General features: G+C 41.1%; 2 protein-coding genes across 2 annotated transcripts in view; one reads left to right on the top strand and one right to left on the bottom strand.

Moving 5' to 3' along the window:
* The window catches only part of LOC309544000 (uncharacterized protein), a gene marked incomplete at its 3' end in the record, with an annotated part of 48,812 nt that overhangs the window by 19,290 nt on the left and 11,826 nt on the right, over positions 1 to 17,696 (top strand). The gene's annotated exons all lie outside the window — the stretch shown is intronic.
* LOC309543999 (uncharacterized protein) lies at positions 1,204 to 9,472 on the bottom strand. The gene is made up of 5 exons (XM_082276399.1): positions 9,351 to 9,472; positions 9,024 to 9,158; positions 4,069 to 4,275; positions 3,843 to 3,984; positions 1,204 to 2,795 (listed from the first exon to the last, which is right to left on the bottom strand). Exons 1-5 carry the CDS (start codon positions 9,432 to 9,434, stop codon positions 1,717 to 1,719), a joined length of 1,647 nt encoding a protein of 548 aa, XP_082132525.1. The 5' UTR covers positions 9,435 to 9,472; the 3' UTR covers positions 1,204 to 1,716.

Below are 17,696 nucleotides of genomic sequence, written 5' to 3'. Positions count from 1 at the left end.
TGAAGTGTATATTAATTGGTTTGAGTGAAAGTTATAGTCTGCAAACTATGGTGGAATTTACGCAGCTTTGACTTTATACTGGTAATGGTGGTGATCAGCAACTTAGAGTGGGACTGTTAAAGTGTGGCGGGCAATTTGACGCTAGCTGACATTCACTGGGGGGGGGGGGCATTAACTGACACCGACATCACCAATACATCAATAATAATACTATACACTGTCACTGTACTAATGACACAGACTGGGAAGGGGTTAACATCTAGGGGCAATAAAAGGGTTAACTGTGTGCCTAACAATGTGTAGTGTGTGTAATCTGCGCTGCTTTCACTAACCACCCTTGTTTTTTTCCCGATTTACAGAAAATTCATTGAACGAATGTGACAAACATTCATTCAGCTGTTAAAAATTCTGGCTGTATTGTAATTAACACAGTGATTTCCTATGATTGCCAGCTCCATCTAGTGGCCATATTACGGTATTTTTCCTGAAATACCTCCATCAGTAAAAATAGTGCAATAACGCATTATGGCCACTAGATGGAGCCGATGATCATATGAGATAAAATATTGCCAAAACCTGTCACAGCTGGGCGAATGTTGGTCACACTCATTCAACTATTTTTGTATTTTTAAATAGACCTCTAAATGTTTCTGAAAGCTCACACCACAAAATGTACTCAGCCAATGAAAGGTAATGACTCTGTGACAGACCTAACCAGGACAGAGGCTTTTGGAGAGGATTGGAAGCGAGCCTCTTACCCAGTGACTATGGGCCCTGGCATTTAAGGGAACACTACTCTTTGGAAGGTGTATGCCTGGGGGATCCGTGGAGTGGTCTTGTTTCTGATTCAAGTTTATGTCTCCCCAAAACACACAGACTCCGGGAACTGGAGGTTCCATTTCCATATTTGGAGCCTCTATGCCTCAAACCAGCAATGACTGTAGATGTTATGTAATCAGCTGAAACCACTGGAGCCTCCTGCTATAACGTGTTTATGTGAAGTAGATCTCTCTCATTATTCCATTGTCTCTGTCTGTCTACTAGTATTGTCCCCTCCACCTAGGCTGGTTTAAGTGACCAGTTAATTAGCTCATGTTAAGTATATCACTGTAAGTTATCAGTTGCTAGAGGGGGAGTAGCGTAGTCCATTTTGGCTGTTCTTAGTTATGTTAATTATATTCTTGTTTGTATTGTTAGGGTAATATGATCAGGAGGGGATGTCCTCCTGTACGGTATGAAGTATGTGTCTGAGTTTCAATAAACAGTCATTCCTTTGGATTTTACCTCACATCTTGTCTGTGTACAATGTTTGGGTTAAAAGGGGCTGGTATTAGCTCTCAGTCTGCACGGAAGGGTTTGGAGGGCAGGAAGCACGGTATGGCGGAAGGAAGCACCTAGTCGGGGTGCCAAGCGGTTCCGTCACAGACTCCATTTTTATTTTTCTACTGCTATCAATGACCAACAGGGTACAACACTTCATCCATGTCTTTGGTGATCTCTGATCTCCTTATGAAGTGTTTCTTACATGATGAAGATCAGCCATGGAGTATATCTGAGGTGTATATCAGGGTGTGCTTCTTCCACACATGAGAGATGTGATGTCCAGCAACATTCATATAGAAGACATTTCCCACACTCAAGGCACTAATACACCTCGAGGGTTGTGTGGGATCCCTGCCGTACAGGAAGACAGGACTTCAGTGAGGAACAATTCCCTCACTCAGGACAGGAAAGTGGCTTCTCCCCCGTATGAGATCTCTGATGTCTGTAAAGATGAGACTTCTGTGAAAAACATTTCCCACACTCAGGACAGGAATATGGCTTCTCTCCTGTGTGAGACCTCTGATGTTTGGAAAGATCAGACTTCTGTGAAAAACATTTTCCACATTGAGAACAGGAATACGGCTTCTCCCCTGTATGAGACCTCCGATGTATAACAAGGTATGAATTTCGTACAAAACATTTCCCACAATCTGAACAGGAAAATGGTTTTAGTCCCGTGTGCAGTTGCTGATGTTTGTGAAGTTGGGACTTCAGTGAAAAGCATTTCCCACAATCAGGACAGTTATATGGCTTTTTCCCCGTGTGACATCTCTGATGAATAACAAAATATCTTTTTGTTGGAAAACATTTCCCACACTCAGGACAGGAATAAGTCTTTTCATCCATGTGAGACTTTTGATGTCTGGCAAGACTGGACATCTGTGAAAAACATTTCCCACACTCAGAACAGGGAAGTGGCTCCTGCCCCGTGTGCGATCTCTGATGTTTGTAAAGAGCGGACTTGGCTGAAAAACATTTTTCACACTCAGGACAGGAATATGGCTTCTCCCCTGTGTGAGATCTCTGATGAATGATTAATTGGGACTTTCGTGAAAAACATTTCCTGCACTCATTACAGGAATATGGCTTCTCCCCTGTGTGTAATCTCCGATGTGGGTAAAGACTGGACTTGTCTGAAAAACATTTCCCACACTCAGGACAGGAATATGGCTTCTCACCTGTGCAAGATATTTTGTGCACATCAAGATTGCATTTAAAATGGAAACACTTCCCGCACTCAGTACAGGACAACCTCTTATCTGTTGGAAGGATGGCACCGCCCCTCACAGTCTGAGGTTCCTCAGGATAAGAGGAATACAATGTTCCATCTACACTGTGTGGTGCCGGATGGACATTTGAGGTAGCCGGGTTTTCTCCTGGACTATACTGTGTGATGTCCTCATCTTCTACTTTACAGTCTGGAGACAAAGTGAGACAATCCTCTGAGGTTTTCCTCATCTCCCGTCCATGTACTAAAATAGAAATAAAACGATTATTACTAGACATGAGCAGATTGGTTCCCCTAAACCAGGACTCCGCCCACACCAGGCAGCCTTGTCTCTGAGGATCTTACAATTTCCCCCTCAAGGTAACTAGTAAATGGGTCCTCTGATCTCCTACCAGTTCATTTCTTTATTCATGGACCTTAGTCAGAGAGTGAGGAAACAATGAGAACTGTCTTTTATAGGAGTGACAGTGATGAGGGGATTATAGGACGAGTGTGCCCACCCCCTCTATCACTCATTGCCATCTTCCCAACACAAGAAGTTCTGCACTTCCTTATTTAGTCCATGATTTAGTCATGAATAACAGCGGGGCTGAGCCCCACCAGAAGTCAGAGAGTGAGGATGGGGGGAGAACAACCAAGATGAAGACTGGACTGATCCTGAAGACCACCATCATTGGGTTATTGACTCCTCCCTCATTATCACTTTCTGTTTAAGGTTCCAAAGTTTGAGGATGTTATCACATTATTATCAACATGTAAAAGTCTGTCCTCCAATCAGATCATCAGATATAAAATGTCCAGCTGGTAGAAAATGAGTGCAAAAGAAGTAAGGCTTATGTAATATACAACTTATTATATAGGATACAAAAGTTAGGACTATACAGTATCGTAATTATGTACAACAAAGATTATATAGTGCAGGGGTCAGAAGTATGTAATGTACAACATAGAGTATATAGTGCAGGGGTCAGGAGTATGTAATATACAACATAAAGTATATAGTGTGGGGGTCAGGCCTCATAATATTGGTATTCAGTAATCAGTGGAAGCTTATATGTTACTTGAGACAAATTGCAGGGGTCCCACACCACTGCCTCCAATCTCCTGAGACTGCACTCAGTGACTTGGGTCTGAGACTATACAGACATATCCCTCCTCCCGGCACAGCCAGCAGATATCAGAGCAAGCAAATCTGGGAAAATTGGGGTCAGAGATCTTGCTAGACCTGGGCCCTCTGGACCAATCAGTGAGCAGTATGGGTGGAGGAATGTATTTAGTGTTAATGACCCACCTGTGCTGATCTCTGTAGGAGTGTCCTTCTCTATAAATGTCCCCGTTATTCCATCCTCCTCCAAAGACTGCTGATCATCCCTCACATACCTCTCTTCTTCTTCTTCTTTAACCTCAACTTTTATATCTATCAGATCTTCACCCTAAAGAAAATGAGAGAAAAATCATCTGTAAAATCCACGCATCATCTCCACAAGTCCATGTTCTAGATACTCCATCCCACCAACCTTGTAACAGTGAGGGATGGTGTGACCTTCCTGTGTGGAATCCCGGGAATACAGAGGACGGGGACATCTCTCTGGTGGGTTCCTGGTATTAGGTGGCTCCATCATATCCTTGTGTCCTTCTGAAACCTCCTCCATCACTCCATACTCCTCATCCTCCTCTTTATACTCTTCTTTAACAACAATATTATAATCCCCGAGGTTTCCACTCTGAATTTATAATAAAACATTCATTGTAACAAACATGCTGTGTATAAATTATAACTACTAATAATTGTCAATCATCTACCTGAGTACACTGCCGGGGTATAAGATTAATACTTCTAAGATCGAGGATCTTTCTATCAACATTCCTCCCACAACTCTGGGCACCTTACAATCCGCTTACTCCTATCACTAGTGTACCTGTTCCCTCAAATACCTCGTTATTCATGTGACACCTTCTCCTCATTATACTAAGCTAACCTTCCTTCTTTATTTCAAGACATTTATCCCTGAAACAATGGGATGCTTACTGTATAATATCTCCTGGCTAGGCACGGTAAATGTCCTCAAAATGTGGTTCCTCCCCAAACTGCTGTACCTATTTGAGACTCTCCCGGTCCAAGTCCCTCTTTCTCAGCTGAAATTGCTGCAAAGTACCTTTGTTACATTTATATGGCACCATAAGTCCCATCGCATAGCACAATCCACTTTGCTTTGGCTGAGATCAAGGGGTGGTCTGGGAGCACCTGACCTGTTAACCACTTCCCATCCGGGCCAATTCTGGCATTTCTCTCCTACATGTAAAAATCATCATTTCATTGCTAAAAAATTACTCAGAACCCCCAAACATTAAAAATATATATATTTTTTAAGCAAAGACCCTAGAGAATAAAATGGCGGTCACAGCAATTTTTCAAACACAATTTCTTTGGAGAAAATACACAAAATGAATTCTAATGCAAAAAAAAAAAAACCAGAATATAAAAGATGATGTTATGCCGAGCAATTAGATATCAAACATGTGTCATGCTTTAGAATTGCACACACTCGTGGAAAACTACGATACCTAAAAAATTCTATAGGTGGCGCTTTCTAAACAGGTAACCTGTAAACATTTTGAGTTACAGAGGAGGTGTAGTGCTAGAATTATTGCTCCCGCTCTAATGTTTGCAACAATGCCTCACATGTGTGGTCCGAACATTGTTTATATATGCGGGCGCAACCTACGTATGCGTTTGCTTTTGCGTGCGAGCACGGGGGACAGGAGTGCTTTAAAAACGTTATTATTAATTTTTTATTATTTGTACACCAACTCTTTAATTTTGTTTTGATCTCTTTTAGTCCTATTACAAGAAATGTACACATCCCTTGTAATAGGAATAAGGCGTGACAGGTTATCTTTATGGAGAAATCTGGGGTCACGTAGACCCCAGATGTCTCCTCTACCCAGGAAAGCATGAGATAAAAAAGTACATTGATCTCTGCTTTCCAGGATAAAAATCGGCAGTGCTTACATCTGCCAGCACCGGAAGTGACATCATGATGTTGCTTTCGGCCTCCAAGGAGCATAAAGATGGCCGGGGACCATCCAGTCTCTGATCAGCTCTATAGTAATCAGTCGCCGGATCCGTTTTTCCAGCTCCCCGATCGCATTGGGAGAGCCCCGGGAGAGGCATTGAAGGGCGGTGGAGGATGTCCCGCTGCATGTAAAAGCAATCAAGCATTTCATGAGCTTCTAGGATGGCTTTAACAAGATAGGGAATTGCTGGCTGAAAAGAAAGATATCTGGATGATGCCTGCAGCTGCACCCATCATCCAGATATCCCCACTTCAATCCAGGATGTCATATGACGGCCTTCTGGTGGGAAGTGGTTAAATTATTATTATGCCCCCCACCTCCAGACTTTTATGTCCTGGTCTGTCCATCCCCCACCCAGTCGCTGGTCTGAAACAGAATTTGGGCTTATCTTCCCCACTCACCCATGCCCTTTATTATGGTCAGCTGACTCCACCATGTCCTCTCCACTGAAACAATCCTCCTCCCCTATGCTATTTATGTTGTCCATATGGAAAAAATGTTGCACACAGTTTTTACTTTCTTCACCATGTTCTCTCCTGCTTAACCTTTTATATAATCCTTCAATCCCAGACTCCCTGTCCTATGGAAGGATCCTGTCCTGGGCCGAAGCCAATAGATTTCAGTTACGTCATTTTAAACAAACATGTATACCGAGCGCTGAGGGCACAGATCATAGATGGATTCATGGGAAGACCAGGACAAACCTATGCAGCTGTCAAATACACTTTGTATAGTGCAAGATACAGGCATACACAAAACAAAAGACCACGCTAGGTGCCCCCCAGTGGTCACTAGAAGGAGAATTATCTGCAGGACTGTGAAAACAGCAGCCAGGTCTATTAAGGGTAAAAGTCTCACAACAGTTTATTACCCACAATGTGGTGGATAAGAACAGTCAAGTTAATGAAAACGCCAACAATACCACTGCAAAAGATCCCTAGGCATTAATCAAGGGTCATCCAGCACTGCGGTAAGGGCTGATAGAGGGGCGCCAATCCAAAAGCCCTGGGAAATACGATACTGCCACTCGGGGAAGCAGACGGAGCACAGCAGCGCGCTCGGGTGACATCACTGTTGGCTAGTGGGAGGGAGCAGGAAGAACCAGAGGAAGCCTCGGGGTCCCAGCATGGAATGCAAGCTTGTAAAGTTGCCGTGATGACGTGTTTCACGTGCATGCGCTTTATCAAGTTATGGGGATAAAGGCAACTGGAGTATTTAAGCTGTATGTGTCCCAATAGAGGGGCGGGGAGTGGGCGGAGCTATGCAGATCTGGATGCCACTTAACCCATCCATGCTTATGGCTGCCATTGAGTCAGTTGTCATTAAATACAAACTCTGCAGTATAATCACAAATGTACAAAATATCGTCATATCAATTAGAAAAAGAAAATAATAAAAAGGGGACTATTTGCCTGTATACTATTGTGCATATTCTAAGAACTAACTAATATTATAATAATAATAAAAAATAAAATATTATTATTAATGTTAATATGTCTGCCAGAGACAACAATTATGACACACAAAGTGGTAAAAAGAAGTTAATGGGATATGAGGATTATTATTAGACAATATTATGGATCTCTAAGTCCTCATTCAGGCCATATGGTGATAAGGAACCAAACTTATAAATCCAGAAGGTCTCCTTCCTACATAAGAGGGAGAACCTTTCATTATCAGTAGGTGAACCCTTGTGGATGGTCTCAGTTGCCATGACCTCCAGATAAGCCATGTGCTTGTGATGTGTCTGGAGAAAGTGGCGGGGAACAGGGACCTTTTGCAGTGGTATCGTTGGCTTTTTCATTACCTTGACTGTTCTTATCCACCACATTGTGGTCAATAATCTGTTGTGAGACTTTTCCTCTTAATAGTCCTGGCTGCTGTTTTCACAGTCCTGCAGATAATTCTCCTTATAGTTGCGTCATTTTGTAGATTTGGTTACAAGCAAACTCAGACCCTTTGAGGAATTCCACACTAAGCTCCATATTCCCAATAACCTCTTTACCTCTTATATTCAATGGAAGCATTTTTCTCCACCCCCCCCCCCCCCCTCCATCATTAGCTTTACACCGCCCAACCAAATTCAAACACATATGAATCCAAGGCCCACACCAACCACACCTCATATCCTCCATCTACAAACTATTATACCAGGTGCTCCCGGTTACTGAAAACCTTCACTTATACTATATTGCCAAAAGTATTGGGACACCTGCCTTTACATACACATGAACTTTACTGGCATCCCAGTTTTAGTCTGTAGGGTTCAATATTGAGTTGGCCCACTCTTTGCAGCTATAACAGCTTCAACTCTTCTTGAGGCAAGTACCGTTCTCCTGGCAACCACCAAAACCAGACATGTCCATCAGATGGCCAAACAGCTCATGTTCTATCCAGAACTTTGAGGGTTCCTCTGACTTATTTCAGTTTACTGCATATACTGTCCAAGTATGCTGTATGCCTAAGGGCCACTGACAGCTTCCTCAGCACTGTATCTCTATCTACCACCCAACTGCCCTGCTGGCATGGCACATGTCTATTTATGAGGTAAGCACTGCCCCCTGCCAGCCCTCTACTGGGGATTGACCAAGGTCTCATAAATGTTTCAGGCAGGTCCTCTTATCCTCCTGCCCACTAGCTCTAGAACATTCTCTAATGTCCCAGAAACAGAAGGAGGCACCAGAAAAGCTGTCGGGATGAGTTATCCAGCCATGACCCAGATTCCACGGATTAGGCTTAGCCCTGAGCTAAACTAAATTTACCTACTCTAAATTCTAACACTTCCTACACTACTTCTAGAACACACTAGAGGGTGCTACATGCATATACTGTCCAAGTATGCTGTATATCTTCTGGCTATTACAAGTTGTAATTCCTATATACCCTCTTCATGGTGTAATATCTATATATACCCTCTTCATGGTGTAATATCTATATACCCTCTTCATGGTGTAATATCTATATACCCTCTTCATGGTGTAATATCTATATACCCTCTTCATGGTGTAATACCTATATACCCTCTTCATGGTGTAATATCTATATACCCTCTTCATGGTGTAATATCTATATACCCTCTTCCTGGTGTAATATCTATATACCCTCTTCATGGTGTAATATCTATATACCCTCTTCATGGTGTAATACCTATATACCCTCTTCATGGTATAATATCTATATACCCTCTTCATGGTGTAATACCTATATACCCTCTTCATGGTGTAATACCTATATACCCTCTTCATGGTATAATATCTATATACCCTCTTCATGGTATAATATCTATATACCCTCTTCATTGCCTGTTTTGTGAAATACAATGGATGTAACTTCTTTATTTTTGGGAAAATCCATAAAAAAAAAATTACAAGAAAGAATTCCCAGCACCGCTCACCTCTCCTGTCAGCAGCTCCATCATCTTCTTGGTGACTTCTAGAATCTTCTGCATGTTGTGTCTCTCAGGGTTTAGGGAGTCACATGGAGGCACTGTGATGGTCATATGATCACCTGACTTCAGAAGAGGAAATCTCTGTATTGAGGAACCAATAGGAATATCATGTTAGAATCCCAGAAGCCTCACCTCTCCGGTCAGGTCTGTGTTTTATTAATAGAGATAAGAATGATGTCATGTGACCTCCCAGAATCCTCCTCACCTCTCCGGTCCGGGTTTTATTAATAGAGATAAGAGTGATGTCATGTGACCTCCCAGAATCCTCCTCACCTCTCCGGTCAGCAGGTAGATGATCTCCAGGGTGAGGTTTAGTATCTTCTCAGTCACGTGACTCTGGTCCTCCTCCATCCTCATTGGTCATGTGATCTATACAGGTTTCCCTGTAAACCAATAATTGATGAGAGAGAATGATGTGGACTGTACTGGTTGTACAATGTTAGGATGGGGATGTATGGGGGGATAATATGAGGGGAGAATGGACCCCGGTGGGATTACACAGAGGAACATTCAGTTTAGTGTTGTTTTTGATCCAGAAGTCTCTTACCTTCGGCTTGACAGATCACAAAGTCTTTTTTGCTAGTTTTTGATCTGCTGGTAAAGAGGGACAAATATGATTATTTTTATGTCTAAACAACCCCCCCCCCCATCCCCCACGCCTAATACAAGTCAACTAAGTTGTTTAAAAAAAAGACTAATCGGGAAATAAGAATGAGGAGAATGTTCAGGCCCCATAAGTGGAGAAATGTTCTGCCCCTGAAGGGGTTAATCTAGGTTTCCACACTATATATGTGTGTATCATCATCTGCTGGAGATAAAAGACATCACAGTGACTATGGAGGAAGAGGACGGACATGACGGGGGGGGGGGTTACTGGGTGTAAATAGAAAATAAGATCTTATTACCTCCTCTGCTTCCACTTCCAGCAACGTTTCCTCTCTACTTCCTTCTGCCTCATCTTTCCCCCAGAATTCCTATTTATATTTGACATCACTTCCTGTCTGTATTCCATAGAGACTTCCTGTCTGGGTAGAGGTGAGATCACCACCGTGTGGAGCTCAGAGGAACTGCAGCCCTGGTAGTGTGAACACAGCCTTGTGCTGTGTGTGTATGTATGGTATATCCTTCCCCTTTCTCTCCTCCCTGAGTGTGTATGAAGAGGCGGAGCTCCTGCTGGAACAGCGGTCAGAGGAGGAAGCCGAGTCTAGGAGGGAGACTGACAGAAAGCGCAGCAGACTTGCAGGAGTGAGCGAGGAGGATCCAGTTCCTTTGCCATCGGAGGTGAGGAGAGTGTGAAGGATGTTTGTGACTCTGGTAGCTGAAAAGCTGGGAGTCATATTGCTCTGGTGAGTGGGGAAGCACTACTAAGGGGGTGCCCTCACCATCACACGTGAAACATAAAGTAAAAACGATCCAACACAGGAAGTTGAAAAAAAGCCTGGGTCATTACTAGATCTATTGTGTCATGCCTTTTGTCTGTCCAGCGAATGTGGACTACAAGAAAATGGCCGTCCCATGAATTCTTATGGGGAAATAACAGAAAATTGCTGCCCATACATTTCCAATGGCAAATATTGAGCACAAAGCTATAGCAAAATGGCGGCCCCCACGGCGCGCCATGTGGTCTTCAGGACCCAGTCCCAGGTCCCCTGGCCCCTGACAAGTGGCATCAGAAGGTCCTTAACAAAAGACCCCACCAGGACTGTCACCCCCCCCCCCCCGCCGGAACACCGCAGCGGCCATACTATTACCTCCCCCCAAGGTAAGAACCTGTCAATGAACGATAGAGAAATATTTCTATCCCCCTTGGTGGGAGTGGAGATGACCCATCTATAAGGATATACAGTACATACACACACAGCACAATGCCGTGTCCACACTACCAGACGTTTCTCAGGGCTGCAGTTCCTCTGAGCTCCACAAGGCGATGATCTCAATTCTACTCAGACAGGAAGTCTCTATGGAATACAGATAGGAAGTGATTTCAGGTATACACTGGAAGTGATGTCAGGTACAGACAGGAATTTCCAGATGAAAGGTCAGTCGGGAGGAAGTAGAGAGGAGACATTACTGAAGGCGGCAGAGGAGGTAATAAGATCTTATTTTCTATTTACACCCAGTAACCCCCCCCCCCCGTCATGTCTGTCCTCTTCCTCCATAGTCACTGTGACGTCTTTTATCTCCAGCAGATGATGATACACACATATATAGTGTGCAAACCTAGATTAACCCCTTCAGGGGGATCAGTTGAGCCATACATGGTTCAGTTTTATTTATTTTTTTTTTTATTGGAATTTTAAGTTAACAATTTCAACAATAACATTTACAATTTACAATTATTTGTTACTTCTGACTCATTGCTTGGTACATGTAACAACAGTTAGGAAAATGGAGAAAATTATGAGAATTACAGGAGTACCAGGTAACAGTTAGATGAGAAAAAACTATTAAAGGATATATATATATAAAAAAGGAAAAAAAATGATTAAATTAAACACAGCATACCCAAACCGCCTACCCCTAATGGGAACTATCTGTAAGCGGATTTGGTTACCGTGTACTAAGGTTTATTAGGGATGGGACATTATTACCAATTGATCTGAACTATAATGGAGATTTAGATATCACATTTCTTTAGGTAAGTAGAAGCTCTTGGGTTGTTTAATCAAATTTGCCATTTCTTTTTAAATTTATTAGTAGATGAATTTTTGTATGCTAAAAGCAGTTCGTACTGTGCTTGTATATTCAGTCTGGTAATTACGTTGGACTGGTTGGGAGATTCGGTAGATTTCCACATACTAGCAATAGTAAGTCTTGCAGCTATTAGAATGTGTGCTACTATAGTTCTATAACATATTGGGTATAAATCTAGGTCTATTCCCAATAGTGCCATCGCAGGTGTCAGTTCTGTCAGGTTACCGGTTATTTCGGCTATAAGCGAGGAAATAGATTTCCAGAAACTTATTAAATTCTTGCAGGCCCAGAGAGAGTGGTGAAGATTTCCTGTTACTTCATTACATCTCCAGCATATTGGGGAGGCAGAAGGAAATATTTTCGATAATCTATATGGTGTCAAGTACCATCTGTTTAGAATTTTTTGTGAATTATCCCAATGCTCAATGCACGAGGATGCTTTATTATTAATCAATAATGCTTTTTGCCATTATTCCCATGTAAATTTTTGTGAGAGATCCTTTTCCCATTTAGTCATATTAGGATTTTTATTACTGGAAAAGGAAAGTAGATTAAAGAATAGTTTTATTCATTTCTTTTTTTGGTGAGTTTTGGCCTGTAAAAAATTGCCATATTTCCGTGGGAATATCAATATTATCATCGAGCTTTTAGTCGGGCGCATTTCCTTAGTTTATCCTCCACAACACTCCTGAGATGCAACGGAAGGTTATTATAATAATGGTAACCTTGGTTTATCCACACTTCGGCCGATCGTCTTATTTTATAGTAGTCTATTATTCTTGTAGGTAATGTTACTTTCGAGTATACGTTTCCAGTTTTAGTTTTGGATAGGATATGCTTCCATGCTAATAGTGTTGATTTGATAGAAAGAAGGTTGGGTATGACTATTTTTTTGGGTATTATAATTTTGGCCATAGAAAGGACAAATAGATCGTGTCCTTTAGTGATCTCTTTTTCAATGTTTGTTCATAGTTTGTCCTCATGATAGGAGAACCAGAATTTCATTTGGTCTAATAGTGATGCATAGTAGTAATTTTTTATATCTGGCAATCCCATTCCTCCTAAGGCTTTGGGAGTTGTTAATATTGAGAATGCTACTCTGGGTTTTTTCTTATTCCATATAAAATGTTTTAATTTAATATTCATCTGCGTGAAAAGTTTGGGGGTTATCAGGATGGGGAGGGACCGGAAATAGTATAAGATTTTAGGTAGTATTTGCATTTTAAAGGCTGCTATTTTACCAACCCATGATAATTGAACGTTTTGGATATGTTGTAGGTCTTTGTTAGTTTGTTCTAGGAGTTTAGGAAAATTAACTTGGTATAATTTGGAGGTTGGGTACGTCAATTGTATACCTAGATATGATATAGATACATCATCCCAATTGTAGCCATATTTCTCACGCAGGTTTTTAATGTGATCTTTCTCAATATTCATAGGTAGGACATAGCATTTGTTTTGATTGACTTTGTAGTAGGAGACTTTACTATATTGATCTAGTATTTTTTGAACCGTGGGTAAAGATGTGTCAGGGTTTGTCATTGTTAGAATAATATCGTCTGCGAATAGCCCCAGTTTATGTTCATATTGCCCTATTTTAATGCCATTAATATCGGGGTTATTGGGTATATATTCCGCTAAAGGCTCTATTGCTAATGAGAATATTATTGGAGATATTGGACAACCTTGTCTGGTTCCATTGGTCAAATTAAAGCTTTTGGATAATAAACCTGAGGAGAACACTTTAGCTGAGGGTTGTGAGTATAAAGTCATAATGGCCGAGTGTATAAATCCCTTGATTCCAAATTTTTCTAGAGTTTTAGAAATAAACTTCCAATGCATTCTATCAAAAGCTTTCTCTGCATCTAATGCTAAGAGAATCGCGGGAGTTTGACTATTTTCTATATGATTAATTAGATTTATCGTTCGTCTAGTACCATCAGGGGCTTGTCTTCCTTTAACGAAACCTACTTGGTCTGGACTAATGAGATATGATGTTATATTATTTAGTCGGTTCGCTAATATTTTTGCATAGATTTTTATATCCGCGTTGAGTAATGATATAGGTCTATAATTTATGGGTGAGGTTGGGTCTTTTCTTGGTTTGGGAAGGGTAATTATTAGTGCTTCTAACATCTCTTTTGGGTATTTTCCAGATTTGGCTACTTGGTTAAATAATTTGGTCAGGTATGGAGATAAGATGTTGCTGAAGGCTTGATAATATTCTCCAGACAATCCATCAATCCCGGGGGTTTTATGTTTGGGTAATGATTTAATAACTGTGAGGGTTTCTGACTCTGATATTGGGGCATTGAGTGATTCTAGATCTTTGGGGTATATTTCAGGTAGGTTTATTGTTTTTAGGAAGTCAGATATCATTTCAGATGTGGGTTGATGGGTGTTTAGGTCCTCTTTAAGATTATACAGGGATTCATAATACTCTGAGAAGGTATCAGCTATTTCCTGGGGGTTATAACTTACTTTACCTGATTTGGGATGAATTATTTTGCTAATTTTATTTTTAATTTGTCGTTGGCGTAGTTGGTTAGCCAATAGTTTGCTAGCTTTGTTGCCTTGGGAGTAGTAGTTTAGTTTCAGTCTTTTTAAGTATTTATCGTGATCTTCTATCAAAATTATTCTTAAATCTGTTCTGAGGTTATTGAGTTGTTGTTCTAGTTTTATATCATTAGGGGTATTTTTGTGTTTTTCTTCTAGTCCCGAGATATCCTTTAATATTTTATTTATTGTGTCGTTTTTCTTTTTTTTTTCCCTAGCCGCTACTTGGATTAGTAGACCTCTAATATAGGCTTTATGAGAACACCATAAGGTGGTGTTTTCCACCGAGTCATTATCGTTAATTACAAAGAATTCTTTAAGTTTTTCTTTTAGCATGGACAAATGTTTTTCTTGGGAAAGGATATAAGTGTTGTTTCTCCATACTCTGTTATTGGCACAGGGTTGTCCTATTTTGATTTCCATTGTTATAGGGGCATGATCAGACCAAGAGATATTGTGTATCTGAGCATTGATTATATTCTGCAATAATAATTTGTCTGTAATAAAATAGTCTATTCTGGAATAAGATTTGTGAACATGGGAGTAATATGTGTAATCCCTTTCGGTGGAATGAAGGCACCTCCAGGGATCATACATATCCTCATTAGAGAAAATACTGTTTAGGCCAATTCTTTTAGTGTGTCCTTGCTTGGAGGTGTCCATAAGGGGGTCCAATGGTGCATTAAGATCTCCACATATAATAAGGTTTCCTTTTTGTATTTTCCGTGCCTTCGATATTACTTTCTTTATGAACTGATGAGGGTTTTTGTTGGGGGCATAGATATTAACTATGGTATATTCTGTGTTTTCAATAGTTCCTACTGGTATGATGAATCTTCCTTGAGAGTCAGCTTTAATATTCAGAGGTTGAAAGGACACAGAGTCTTTTATTGCTAAGATAACTCCTTTCTTTTTCTTGGTGTTGTTGGAGACAAAGATATGCGGAAACTTGTGATGAGAGAATGTTGGTGCTTTGTTTGCTGCAAAGTGAGATTCTTGTATGCAGACAATGTCACTGTCATGTTTTAAAATGTCATTCCATAGAGCTTTACACTTATACGGGCTGTTGAGACCTCTTGCATTAATTGACAAAAATGTAAGACCCATTAGATTGGTAAGGTTTTTTTGATGGAGACTAACATTAGTAGATGTTTTGAAGAGAAAAGTGATATATTGAGATCTTCATTGTTGGATCCTGTTCCATCCAGTAGGTGGCAGTGTTGTACCCTGTAATTTTCTGAAAGTAGTGTAGAACTAAAACCATAAACCATAGGTGTAGAAAGGTAAAAAGGGAGATGTAATTTAACTCCTGTGTACATTAGGACTGTACTGGTTATTGGGGTTAATGAAAAGTTAGAAACAAACTGAGAACAAGGAAAAAGAAAACTCCCCGACATGGGGTTCCCTGAGTTATTCGTTACCTGAGGGCGGATAATATCCTATTTTTCCTGTGTGTGACCATAAAAATATATGGTGAATGGGAAAGATTCTCCTTTATAGGTGAAATATTTTATTTGTTACTTGTTTGCCATTGCTGTGGGATTTTCTCAGGTGGACCTTTGCCAAGCGCATTCTCGTCATCTTTTGGTAATAAGCCCCACGATTTTAGAATTTTCAGGCCTTCTTCCATGTTGGTGATATTATACGTCATTCCATCTCGGTCTATCATAATTTTCGTAGGAAATCCCCATTTGTAAATTATTTTATGATTCTTTAGAATTTTAGTAATCGTGTTTAAATTCTTGCGTGCCTGTATAGTTGCCTGTGAAAGATCTGAGTATAATATTATTCCTGCATAGGGATCCGGTAGAGGTGAATTATGCCGTGCAAATTGCATCAACTGATCTTTTACTTGAAAAAAGTGGATTTTGGCAATAACATCCCTAGGCAGCCTTTGTGGTATATGTGCGGGTTTAGGTAACCGGTCTGCACGGTCTATCATCAGTTCCTGATGGGGAATCGTAGGTAGCAGTGTGGAAATCATTTCTTTTAGGAAGCTTTTCAGATCAGCAGGCTTTATGTTCTCAGGAATGCCTCTGAATTTTACATTATTCCTTCTTGATCTGTCTTCCAAATCTGCTACTTTTAGTTTAAGATTTTTAATCTCATCCTCCAGCTCGAAATGTGCATCAACTAGATCATTATGTGCATTGGTGAAATCGCACATTTTATTTTCTACATAGTCCACTCTCTCTCCAAGGTTGTCTATTTCTTTTTTAGATTGGTGCATAAAGCTCATTACATCATATTGTAGGGCTCCTCTTAATGACATTATTATGTCTTTAATTGTGGAATCTGATATAGGTTGGCCTGTGGTGGGTATTGCATTTAATTTTGCATCATATGGATTGTTACCACGTGTGAAATCATAGTCATGATCATGATCAATATCACTTACATTTCCATTGGAAGGAGTGATTTTCCTCTTCTGCTTTAGAGGGCTGCTGGTGTCATCTTGCATCTGCAGACTGCATTCATTTGGGGCATTCTGTGATCCTTCTCCTTCTTCAGCATTCATTTCTTGCTCTCTAGCATTGCCATGAGAGGGGGAGGAGTCAGCGCCATTTTGGTATTTTCCTGGAGTCCCGGCCGGGCTCCTAAAGTCCCCTAATTTGAGGGGAATTCCTCTTTCTTTCCTCTTCCCCATCCTTCCGCTAGATTGCTGCATCTTTTGGGTGTTTTTTCAATCCCTCAGGAGTGCTGAAAGTCGCTTTCCTTTACTGCAGGGAGCCCGTTATCAGAGAGCTCTATGCAGCAGCTTCCATTTGCCTTCACAGCCGGCCACGCCCCCCTCCACTGTGACCTCTTTTATCTCCAGCAGATGATGACATATACACATAATATCTGACAAAGGTAAGTACACCCCTCACATTTTTGTAAATATTTTATTCTATCTTTTCATGTGACAACACTGAAGAAATGACACTTTGCTACAATGTAAAGTAGTGAGTGTACAGCTTGTATAAGACTCCATTCACACTAGCGCGACTTGTCAGGCGACTTGGTTGCCTGACAAGTCGCGGTCGATCGCCCGCCATTGAATAGTACAGGACCCGTTCTAATAGGAGCGACACAAGTCTCTCCGACTTAGAAAAAGGGTCCTGTACTAATTTGGGGCGACCTGGAGGCGACTTGCATTGGCTTCAATTATATGAAGTCCGTGCAAGTCGCGCCGAGGTCGCGGTGCACACAGGTCGCCCCAGCAAGTCGTGTCGCCCCTGTCTGAACGGGGTATAACAGTGTAAATTTTCTCCCCTCAAAATAACTCAACACAGCCATTAATGTCTAAACTGCTGGCAACAAAAGTCAGTACACCCCTAAGTGACAATGTCCAAATTGGGCCGAAAGTGTCAATATTTTGTGTGGCCG

Source organism: Pelophylax lessonae, assembly GCF_965119305.1.
Source record: "Pelophylax lessonae genome assembly, contig: HAP1_SCAFFOLD_601, whole genome shotgun sequence".
NCBI lineage: Eukaryota > Metazoa > Chordata > Amphibia > Anura > Ranidae > Pelophylax > Pelophylax lessonae.
The sequence above is the reverse complement of the archived record's forward strand: the minus strand, read 5'-3'. Positions and strand labels throughout refer to the sequence as shown.

Excerpts from the sequence above, each read along its gene's own strand:
- LOC309543999 (XM_082276399.1), bottom strand. The coding sequence starts at position 9,434 with ATGAGGATGGAGGAGGACCAGAGTCACGTGACTGAGAAGATACTAAAC. Across the intron at positions 9,159-9,350 it reads TCTACCTGCTGACCGGAGAG|AGATTTCCTCTTCTGAAGTC; the intron begins GTGAGGAGGATT and ends TCCTCAATACAG. Across the intron at positions 2,796-3,842 it reads TCCTACAGAGATCAGCACAG|TACATGGACGGGAGATGAGG; the intron begins GTGGGTCATTAA and ends TTTCTATTTTAG.